Raw genomic sequence first — 11,904 nt, 5'->3', positions numbered from 1 at the left:
CTATGTGATGCCAGGGACGCTAAGAGCCCCTCGACTCCCGTTTTCTCATTTCTTCCCTGCCAATAAATAAACCCAAGGAGATACAATTTCTAATTCCCTGGCGAAGGAACCCCCCCCCCAAAAAAAAAAAAAAACAAAAAAAAAAAAAACGAAATCAGGTAGAGATGCAAAGGACTCGGCAACGGGTTGAAATCCAGGCAGACTCGCTCCAACTACGAGCCGTCTCTCGGTCTTTTCTGGCCAAAAAATGAGGGAACGGAGGCACCTCGGAAGACCTCAAAGGGATGCCAGGGGGAGTACAATGAAAAGAATGGATGTGAAAGGGCCTCGGTGAACAAGTGCAAGGGTTAAGGCCTACCCACTTGAATCCCTGTGCCAAACTGCTTTCCCAGGACCCTCGTCCAACGGCTCCGGGTCCCAACCCTGCCCATTCTCCGCCCCATCTCCAGCGATCTCTTTGAATCGCTTTCTCTGCCTCCCCCCAGATCCAGCCCCCAACACTTGGCTGAGCAGCGGAGCGGAGAATAGAAGGTCCGCGCGCGAGCAGGAGGCGGAGCCTATCTCCCGGATCTGTCCGGGGGGGAGAGGGGGCGGTGCCCACGCAGGCGCAGGGGCCGCTCGGCTTCACTTGCCCTTACTCTGCAGCCAATCAGAGCCCGCGGCGCGCTGGGGACGTCTGAACGCGCCTGGAGTCGTTGCGTGCGAGGGGGGCGACGTCAGGGCGCTCGGCGAGTCCGTCTCTCCTCGAATGAAAGGAAACAACCTCCGGCGACACAGCCCCGCTCCCAGCGCTGCCGGGGAACCCAGCCCGACTGCTTTCTCTTCCCCCTCCGCGGCGCTGCTCGCCTACCGTTCGCTTCTGGGCCCCACCGGTGAGTCCCCCCAGCACCTGGGGGCCCCCCATTCTCTGCCCGGCGGGAGAAGACGAGGAGGATGGCGGTTGCAAGGCCGCCGCCCCTGCCCGTTGTTAAAAGGGGGACCCTCGGTGGTCTGGCTTCATTGTCAGGGACCCCAGAAGCGCCGCTCCGCCGAGGCGCCCCGGCTGGGAGGCTGTTGCGAAAAGTGCTTTGCCGGCGCCCCGCGAGCCGGGGAGGTGGGAGACTAGACTTCGGGGGAGGGGGCGCAACATTTTTTTTTTCCGGAGAAAAAGAAAAAGAAACCCTAAGATCAGCCGGAGCGGTTTTTTTTTTCTAGTCTTTTAGCCGCCTTTCGGGAGAGATTTTGGGCAAGGAGGGCGAAGTCCCGGGTTGGGGGGCGAGGAAGAGGAAGAACTGTGGGGATGGCGAGCAAAAGGGGGGAGCCTTAGAGAAGGAGGGGAAAAAAAAAGAACTCCAGGGTGACGGGGGTTTTGGGGGTGAAAGGGAGTTCTGAGAAGGAGACGAGGAGGAGAGGGCGCACTCCGGGAGGGGGGGAAGGAGGTGGCAAGAAAGTGATCGCCGGCTCTTTTGCGGGCTTCGGGGGGCCCGATTGGGAAAAGGACAATTAGGGGACCCGAGCTGGATGGTCCGAAAGGAACCTGCTCAAGTAATTTCGGAAGAGTTTGGTCGAGTTTTCGGGAGCGCCCGATTCCTTGGAGCTCCTGGAGCCTAGTGTATGCACTTGGGTGGGGGGATGGTGGTGGAGAGGAATAAATAACGGAGAGGTTGCGCTCCGCTCAGGACCATTCTTTATTCTTTGCAAATTGGGTTCGTTTCGATATTCTGCGTGGAAGTTGCTAAAGGGGGGATTAAAAATTAATTTTTGGAAAGCCCTTTTTCTTTTCTGGTCTTTGCCTGGGCTTCCTACGTAGTCGCAATCGGATCTGATCCTTACAGTTCCCAGCCTGCCTTCTTCTAGCCCGGGGGTTGAAACAACTGGAAAATTCCTTCAGTTTCCTTTTGAATAACCGCAAAAAAAAAAAAAAAAAAAAAAAGAAGGAAAAAAAGGCATGCGAAGCTCCGTAATAATATCGTGCAACCAAATTCAGGTGCCCTTCCGGTTCCTCTCGTCCGCGTTGATTTCTTGCCACCGTAACTTTGCCGGCCGAAATCCTGCTGCATCTTATTGGGGAGCAGCTGGGAGGGGTTTTGATCCCTGGGGTTTCCACTCGCTGCCCGAGTGGAAATGTTTCATCTTCCGGAGCTGCAATTTGGGGTTGATTTTTGGGGGGTTCCCCCCCTGCTCAGAATGGGCTTTTTCTGATGCCAGACATTGATTGAATGGACTTTCGAGTTGGTTCTTGAATGTTCTTGCTAGTTCGGGTTCTTTCTCCCCTTGGTCGGCTTCACAGCGTCTTGGAAAATCAGAAACGCGTTGATGGCTTGAACCTAATTCACCCGGTTTTCTCTGATTTTTTTTCCCACCCCCCCACCCCGCCCGCCCCTCCATTAATTTTTCGGCATGCTGTTCGCTTTGCCTTTTTATGTATCTTTCATAACACTATCGATCTTGTTTTGATCAAGGGAAAGGTTTCATTGTTGGACGAAAGCATCAAACTTTGATCTCTGCATGCTGTGAAAAGCCTTTAGGATCCAATGAAATGGCCATAGAGTGGTGTGTTTCATTCTGAACCCCTTTATATTGGTCCGTAGGATGCCCATATTCGCGTTAACTAGAAATATGACACCACTCGATAAAAAAATCTGGTTTTATGGAAAAGCCCCCTTTTTTTGCCAGGAGTCATTGTTTCCTTTCGTGGTCTCCACTTTGACTTTCCCAAGGAGGCTGTAAAAATAATCAAGCAAGATATGCACAGATGCGCTATTTGAATTTTAGTGGAAAAATCCATTTAGTCATTGCACATTGGGGAAAGTTTTTCATGGGTTTGGTACATATTTGGGGGGGCACACCTGGCGATGCTCAGGGATTATTCCTGGGTCTACACTTCAAGATCACTCCTGGTAGGCAGGCGACAGTATGGGGTTCTCTTTCGAACCCCGATTGGCCATGTGCAAGGCAAAGCATCCTATCCACTCTACTATCGTTCCAGACCCCTTGATGCACTTTTTACGTGAGCCTCTCTGCTCTGCTCTTTAGAAATTCTATTGAAACAGATTACATGGGAGAAATGCATTCGAATATTTTTGGAAAACAAAATAAAGGGGCCCCCCATAGATTTTAGGGTCTTTGCTATCTAGAAAAGCACGTACTTGAATTTAGAATGAGAAAAATTATCCTTTTATATACATAGAAAGAGGCAGAATGCTGTAGGGCTCGGATCTGAGGGGCGGTGGTGGGAACTCATCACCTTCAGAATGAATTCGAAGAATAAAAAGTGATTTTCTACTCCAGGAATTTTCTTTATCTGCAACTGGCTTATAGCGTGTGCTAAGATTGTGTAAAATTACACATGAAAGATGCCTGTGCAGATTAGACTCATAACATTGCCATCCTTTCAACTGGCCAAGGATGACCGCGAGAAATGCTGAATTCATTACAGCAGCTTCAAGTGCCTCCTATTCATTGCATGCCGAGTAATGGAAGCTAATTTAGAGCCCACGGAGCCAGTTGTGATTTTCGGTGGTTTGCATAGTTAATTTGAAAGACTCCTGCAGTATATTCTTGATAAAGCAACTAAATACATATTTGTCTGAGCCAATGCAAACACTTCCCCTTTTGTTTCTTTTGTTTCTGTTCTGTCCTGTCCTCTCCCCCCCTTTTAATCCTAAAAGTATATGCTGCCCGGTTTTCCATCAGATTCATTGCTTTCCAGCTAGTGCTCTGAAGGCAGAGCTATTGTGAAGTGTCTGAGGCCATTGGAAAGACTCAGGTCTTTAAAATTGCACATAGCACTTAAGACCAACCACGAAAGCAGAAATCTGTCAGGCCCTTTTCAGTTTCTTTACCAAATAATAACCTAGAGAAAAAATTGATGCAAAGACCTGCTTTCTTTGTGGGGTCTCTCTTCCATTTCGATCATTTGCATTTTTACCTCAGCAGGGTTTGTTAAAAAAAATACCACCTTGCTGGCTCAGAGCTGTTGCTGTTTTTGACGCTGAGCATGCTGCACTAGGTACAGTACATTTCTCAACAGCTGTTTGAAAAACCGACACATCTGTAACCAAAACTGGGACACATGCAGAGACACAACGATGGATGTTGTGATATGGATTGTGGTAATCTGAGCCTTCAACTGTTTGGGAAAATAGAAAGAAATCACATGACAGTCACCAAATTTTGGGACATATGCTTACAGTCTCTTCAAGAATCCATGTCGACATTGATGAGCTCAAATCTGAAACCTTCCATGTGAAAAGGTTCCTTTTTCCCCGTCGACATACCAAGAAGCCTAATTTGATTAAATCAAACACTTACTTGGCGAAATATTTTGTTATGTCATGTTACTAATTTCAGCAGGAAAGTTACGGCCTTGGAAGAGATTCTCAACTTGTAAGAGGAAGAGTTTGAGGTCAACATTAGGCACATCAGGCTCCTGTATAGTTTTTATAAAGGATTGACCTCCAAAGTCTGAATTCCTGAGGAGACTGTAAGCAGCTTAATTTTTTTTCCTTGGGGGAGAAAAAAAAAGAATGCAATGGCAAAAAATTCATTACAACATTCTATTTTTTCATCATTCAAATGTTTAGAAGGATACCAACAGGCATGGTTAAATAAGTTCAGTTTTCTCAGGTTTTGCAATGGTGAACTTTTCAGGAATTTTGCAAATAGGGAATTCGGTTCATTTCAGATATCCTGTGAGAGATCTTAGTTGCTGCTCTCCTCTTAAATGTGTAATTCTCTGTGTCCTTGAAGGGTCATGAAAGGTCGTGGCATTCGTTATGTCAGCAGATGATTATTTTACTATCACGCATTGTACTTTGCCTTCTTCTCCACTCTAGGAGAGTTCTAAAATTTTCAGATTCCCCCTAATCTGGGAATCATTTAATTTTCGCTTACTTCATTAGTTTATCTTGACACCTACGCACGTTGGTGTTCTTTTTTCTCCCAGAGGCATCTGCCGTTTTCAAATAAATTTGTCTATACTCCATAGCCCTCTTGAAGCACAGATATTAGAGCACCAGTGGACCCTAACCAATTGACATGATGCAAAGGGACGTGAGCATGAGACTAACCCCTTTTGTTATCCTTCCTGTTTCCTGTAGAGGTTCTTGAGGCTTAAAGTGGCATTCTAAAGGCAATTTAAAAATCATGTCCAGCTCAGCTGAACAGAAAAAAGGGCCCACAAGACAGCGCAAATGTGGCTTTTGTAAGTCAAATAGAGACAAGGAATGTGGACAGTTGCTGATATCCGAAAACCAGAAGGTGGCAGCACATCACAAGTGCATGGTAAGTACCAACAGCAGCCCCAGAGACCCAAATGAACCCAAGGAAACCCTAACAATGACTGTTCTTGAATTTGGGGGGGGAGGGAGGGAACGCGGAGGGGGGGAATAAGGGGAGGGGCGTCAAGAAGGGGCAGACCCACTGTCACATTTTTAAGAAGTGATTTCTCCTTCTGCTATTTTTAACCAGAAAAATTTCCTTTTAAGTGTAACATTTTAGTCACTGTTTCACTTTAGTTTCTTTATATGAAATTAAAAACTGTTTTCATGTACTTTGTAGCTCTTTTCATCCGCTTTGGTATCTTCACACTCTGATAATGAAAGTCTTGGTGGATTTTCTATTGAAGATGTCCAAAAGGAAATTAAAAGAGGCACGAAGCTGGTAAGTTGTGTTTTCTGCCTCTTGAGAGTGAAACTTATTTTGAACTCATTAAGGAGGAAATTGCTTATTTTTAGAGTGTAATGCATTATTAACTGTATAATTTTAAATGGAATCCTTTTTTTTTTTTTGGTCCTTTTCAAGCCAGCAAATTTCAAGCCTGAATTTAACTTACCACTCACCAAAAAAAGAAAATGAATCACTATTTCAGTTTTTTTTTTCCTTTTTGAAAAGAACAAAAATTGTCTTGGAGGCTGTATTGATTTAGAAAAGAAGCAACTTGCTTAATCTAATGTATTGTGTGTTAACGTCTTCATTCAAGTATATTTCATAATTAAAATCTGGTGTTTTCCTTTTCCATTATTGAGTAATTGTGGTCATTACAAATTAAGATGGCATTATCCTTTCAGCAAGAAAATGCTTAGCACTGGTTGAACAAAATATGTTCTTGTCATTCAGCTATGAAACACAGTATTTATTATTTTAGGTAACTTTTGGTAAATTTTGCCATTTTTCTGAATCTGTGAACAAATAATATTTCTGTAGTTATGATACTGTATTGCTTTATTGGAAAAGAAGTATCTCAGTAGGTATTTATGAGATGTTATGGATTAAGACCATTAATTGAAATATTTCATTTGGTTCTTTTTTCCTTTGGTCTCCTTACTGAAAGTAAAGCTAAATGCACACTCACTTTCAAGTTTTTCATTATTTTAAAGATGGCTTTGGCAGAACATAGATCTTATGTTCTTGACTACTGATTAATCTTCTATTTCACCAAACATCTGATGGTGAGAGAAGGACCCACCCTTCTGATGACCTGGAATAATCTTTTTTGAGAAATAGCCCATCTTACAGTAGGAGACCAAAGTGTAGCACAAAGAAATTCCGAAATAGCCTTTGGGAATTGCTTTAGGATAAGTTCAAGACCTATAATCAGTATTGGCCTGAATGGGAATTCAGATCAGTTTTCGTGATGCGACACAAACTGAAAATGTCTCCCTCCCTTCCAAAACAAAAATAAAAAACAAAAACAAAACACACCTGATGATCAAAATAGAATGTTCCACTTTTAGGAAACACAAATTTTACTTGGTGGCTAGAGTTTTTCCTATATAGCTGCTTGATTTTTGAGAACTAGAGCTAGTATGTTTATATTTTCTCATCTTTATTCACAAATGCAGTTACAAAGAATGGATATTATTTACTTGAAATTGCTTGCGCTGGAAAACGTTAGGTGTTTTTTTATTTGTTGGCATTCTGAATATTCCAGAAAATAACTTCTCTCCATCTGACTTGTTTACCCTACATGGCTGGTCTGGGCAGGACAAGGAGCATTTGGGGTCCTGAATGTTTCCAGAATTTTGTGACATGACCAGCTTGACACAGACCCATGTCAGCGGGCCATTCAGGCACTATTGCTAAATTCATTTTGGTACTTTAATTTGCTCGGTGGCCTGAGAAAGAAAGCACCCAAACTTCATACATTGTGAAAGATTAGAAATTGTCTTGATTAATTTATAATGTTAGGTTGTAGAGAGTTAATTTTGATTCCCAAGGAGAATGCGTTATAAATATCTAAGCCTGTTCCCTGACCTAGGGAGTGGAATACTCTTGGCGGTTACAGACCATAAGCCGTAGTACCAGACGTGGATTTTTGAATCTCAGCACTGTCACTTAACTGGCTGGATGACCTGGGGCAAGTGGTGTTCTTGTCTATGCCCAGGCTTCTGTCACCCGCCAAAAGGAGATGCTGACAATCTGTCCCACTCAAGAATAGAGTGAGAAGGAAAGTGAAGCTGTACTGGATTTCATCACGGTGCCTGACACATGATTGGCTATAGAAATCATAGCCACCATTGTGGTTATTATTTGTGATGCTAATAAAAACCTTTGAGAGGTAAGAAGTGGCATCCGGGGCTGGAGAGATAGCATGGAGGTAAGGCGTTTGCCTTTCATGCAGAAGGTCATCGGTTCGAATCCCAGCGTCCCATATGGTTCCCTGTGCCTGCCAGGCTCAATTTCTGAGCATGGAGCCAGGAATAACCCCTGAGCACTGCCGGGTGTGACCCAAAAACCACAAAAAAAAAAAAAAAAAAAAAAAAAAAAAAGAAGTGGCATCCTAGGCAAATGGAAAGCTTTTGGGAGGAAGTGGTCGTCACTGGGCTGGTTTTTGTTTTTTGAAATTATGCCCTGACACTTAACTTTGGACAGGTCATGAAAAAATTCTCTCTTACAGAATAAAATAGATAATGCTGTATCACTTCTTACTAAATAGTGAGGGCTTAAGCCTAAAAAGTGTGATATGGAGGATATATTAGCAATTACCAAGGAGTGGCATTTTGGAGCCATTTTCAAGCTCAGGATGGCATTGAAGACCAGTGGTGGAAGGAGAGTGTTTTGAGCCTAGATATAGAAATTGTGTTTCCCTTTCCTCTTGCCCAAATGTCAGAATTTAAATAACTTATGTAAGGAATATGAGTGTAATATTTCTGTGTTTAACTTGGAAATACATTGACAGTTTTCGTTTTCTGCCTTTCCTTTTGCTCCTTCTATTATTTTTACTCAAGAGTGCTATGTAGTAACCCAAATTTCATGTTCTCTTTTTTACTTTTCCCTGTGTAGATTTGTCTGAGTAATAAAAATGACATACATCAAATAGGAAGAGACAAAAAGAAAGTAAAGAGGTTCATATAAATAAACAACATATAAATAAGATAATTAGCTATTTTATAGTCCTTTTGTTTTGGGGCCATACTTGGCAGTGCTCAGAACTTACTCCTGCCTCCTCTGTACTTAGGAATCACTTCTGGTAGGCTCGTGGAACCATATGGGATGCTGGGATTGAAACTGGGCGGCAAGTGCCTTGTCCACTGTATTATCACTCTGGCCATCCATATGGTCTTTTGAAAGGAATTTTACCACATGGGACTGTTTGCCCTGTGTCCTGCTCATCTAGATTTTTGAAGTGAAAAGTAGGTCATGAATAGTTCTAGAAAATGACTGGGGAAAGCCAACACCACTGACTTGTGACAGGCCAGAGAGATAGGGCAGGGGTTAGGCATATTTGGCGTGCATGTAGCCACCTCCAGTTTGATCCTCAGTGCACCCCCTGTGATCCCCTAAGCACAGAGCCTGGAGTTAGCCCTGAGCCCATCCACTTGTGGCCCAGATAGCCAACCATAAAAAGCTAAGTCCATCCCTGGGTATTTTGAAGGCCAGTGTTAGTCTGTGCTTAGTGTGGACTGCAGGAGATCTGCATTGAGGGTCAGGTATACAGCTGTGTGGTTCTTGCTCTCCTGTTCCCCTAAGGTTTTCCTGCCAGTCCCAAGGAGAGGCATTCTGCCCCAGCCTAGGAACTGCTTCTGTGATACCACCTTGAAATATGTGGGCATCAAGGTGAAGCAGAAAAATTGACGTGTGTGTGTTTCCCTCCCCTTGATGATTTAGATTTCCTGTTGGAGCCATATGGAGGCAGTATAACTACCATGTCCTCTGTCTAGGCTTCTTTCTCCAGCCCCAGCAGTCAAGAAAGAAGATTTCTAAGTCACAGGATGAATTTTTCAGGACTGTGTGCATTTTGCTTCAGGAGACATTGAGATCATTGAAAAAAAAAGAATTCTTTCTAAATGAAGCTAGGCGGGGAAATTCTTAAGAGTATGGTACCCCTTCAGTAATAGGATTGTAACCACTGTGTCTAGAAGGGAAGACACAAAAAAGGAAGCGAGAGAGAAGAAATGTCTGCCAGCATCAGGCAGAGCTTAGGGTGGGTGGGAAACTGGGGACGTTGGTGGGGGAAAATGTGCACTGGTGAAGGGTATTGTATGACTGAAACTCAATCATGAACAACTTTGTAACTGGAAAAAATGAAATGAGACCACACACAAAAATAATTTAAAATATATGTTGTATGAAATAAACATAACTTAAAAAATACCTCTGGCATCTGAGCCAGAGTTTGAGTACAGCAGGCAGGGCATTGCCTTGCTCAAAGTCAACCTGGGTCCAATCCACGACATCCCATAGGGTCCCCCAGGCCCACCAGGAGTAACTCCTGAATGCAGAGTCAGGAGTAATCTGAGTGTCCCCCAACTAAAGAAGCATATGTTGGGGCCAGAGCGATAGTACAGCAGGTAGAGCATATGTCTTGCACATGACTGATCTGGGTTCAATCCCCAGCATCCCAAATAGTCTCCTGAGCCTGCCAGGAAAACAGAGCCAAGATTAACCCCTGAGCACCACCAGAAACAAAAAAGTGTATGTCAACTTAGGATAGTTATTGTTTGCATTAATGGTTACATGTGTCAGCTGACTCAGAGACTCGAACAGGAGCTCACCTTTTTTACCCCTGGGCAAGATTTACTTGCAAGATGTCTGGCTGAAGGTTTTGTCTGCTGCCCTATTTTTATTCATAGAAGTCACCGTATAATTAATACAGGGTTAATTTCATTAAGCATGTAAGTGGCTTATTTCATCATTCACATGAACAGTTTAGTCACTCTTCTTGTGGCCATTGGTTATTCCATAAAAGTCTATTTAGAAACTTCTAAGTATTTTTTCTTTTAAAAATATATTTTAGGGGGACCGGGTGGTGGCGCTAAAGGTAAGGTGCCTGCCTTCCCTGTGCTAGCCTTGGACGGACCGCGGTTCGATCCCCCGGTGTCCCATATGGTCCCCCAAGCCAGTAGCAACTTCTAAGCGCATAGCCAGGAGTAACCCCTGAGCGTTACCGGGTGTGGCCCAAAAACCAAAAAAAAATATATATATATATATATATATTTTAGGGGCCAGAGCGGTGGCACAGTGGTAGGGCATTTGCCTTGCACGTGGCTCACCTAGAACTGACTGTGGTACAATCCCCCAGCATCCCATATAGTCCACCAAGCCAGTAGCGATTTCTGAGCGCATAGCAAGTAGTAACCCCTGAGCGTCACTGGGTGTGGCCCAAAATCCAAATATATATATTAGGGGCTGGAGAGATTATAGCCCGTAGGTATAATTGCCTTGCATGTGGCCAACCCAGATTTGATTCACTAGCACCCTATATGGTTTTCTGAACCCCGCTAGGAGTAACTCCTGACTGCAGAGTCAGGAGTGAACCCTGAACATTGCCAGGTATGGACCCCAAACGAAAAATTAAGAACGTTTATTTTAGGTGTTTTGTCTTTGGGAGGAGGCCACTCCCAGCAGAGCTCAGAGTCACTGCCAGTCATGTGGTGCCAGGGATCAAACCCAGGACCCCCCCCCCCCACACGTGCGCACGCGCCAAAGCATGCAGGTAGCCCCACTTGAGCCACCTCTCTGCCTCTAAAATGCTTATTTGAAATTATGAAACATTTCAAGATAAGACTCAGACTCAGCTATGTAAGAGGAAGCTGACAACCTTGATGAAAATGAGATGATCATTTTTCTCTATCTTCGACAGACAGATTTTCAGTTTTATCTGAGTTTTTTCTTTAAGAATGAACTTACTTGGTGCCGGAGAGTTAGCACAGCGGCGTTTGCCTTGCAGGCAGCCGATCCAGGACCTAAGGTGGTTGGTTCGAATCCCAGTGTCCCATATGGTCCCCCATGCCTGCCAGGAGCTATTTCTGAGCAGATAGCCAGGAGTAACCCCTGAGCACTGCCTGGTGTGGCCCCCCCCCAAAAAAAAAGAATGAACTTACTTGTTTACAATCTTAAGGGATTTCAGGTATTAACACCACCCTTCCCTTTACACCTTTTCGACTTGGAATCGGAACCACCTTAGTTCCAAACTGTTAATGTGAACGTGGTTTTGCTAGATTTTGCTTTTTTTTCTTTTAGATATTCAGTATATGAGTAAAGCCATCTGGTGTCATTCACTCCCCAACTTGATTTCACAGAGGACAGTCACCTTCTTATTCACCCAATTTTGCCTTAATGTGCAATTTCTTCATTTCTCATGGCAGAAGTGTGCCCCCACCAATCTAAGGGCCCTGCTTCTTGATCCAGGTCTCTGCAGTTGTGCCTGAAAGTAGATTCACCTATTCTTAAATATATCAAGAAATTGTACTTTCTGTGATTCTGTGCAAAGGACTGAAACAGGACCAAGATTCAGTCGCAAATTTCATCCTTCTGGATAATACAAATATTCATTATAAAGCCATACATTCTATATGTCTTCTTTCATTAAAGGAAACATTTGGGTTTTTCTTATCAAAAAGGAACAAAATCATGGGGCCAGAGTGATAGTACAGTGGAGTGGGAAGGGTTATACCTTGTACTCAGCTGAACCCTGGTACC

At 43.9% G+C, this 11,904-nt stretch overlaps 1 protein-coding gene across 2 annotated transcripts in view; it reads left to right on the top strand.

Annotated features, from left to right (window-relative positions):
* The first annotated feature begins 727 nt into the window (after positions 1-727).
* The window catches only part of PHF6 (PHD finger protein 6), a 56,686-nt gene continuing 45,509 nt past the window's right edge, over positions 728-11,904 (top strand). For both annotated transcript variants that reach the window (XM_049766681.1, XM_049766680.1), the window contains exons 1-3: positions 728-872; positions 5,082-5,265; positions 5,542-5,643. In XM_049766681.1, coding sequence (XP_049622638.1) covers positions 5,128-5,265; positions 5,542-5,643 — 240 coding nt within the window. In that variant the 5' untranslated portion in view covers positions 728-872; positions 5,082-5,127. The remainder of the gene's footprint in view (positions 873-5,081; positions 5,266-5,541; positions 5,644-11,904) is intronic.

Source organism: Suncus etruscus, chromosome X, assembly GCF_024139225.1.
Source record: "Suncus etruscus isolate mSunEtr1 chromosome X, mSunEtr1.pri.cur, whole genome shotgun sequence".
In the NCBI taxonomy this organism is placed as follows: domain Eukaryota; kingdom Metazoa; phylum Chordata; class Mammalia; order Eulipotyphla; family Soricidae; genus Suncus; species Suncus etruscus.
The sequence above is the reverse complement of the archived record's forward strand: the minus strand, read 5'-3'. Positions and strand labels throughout refer to the sequence as shown.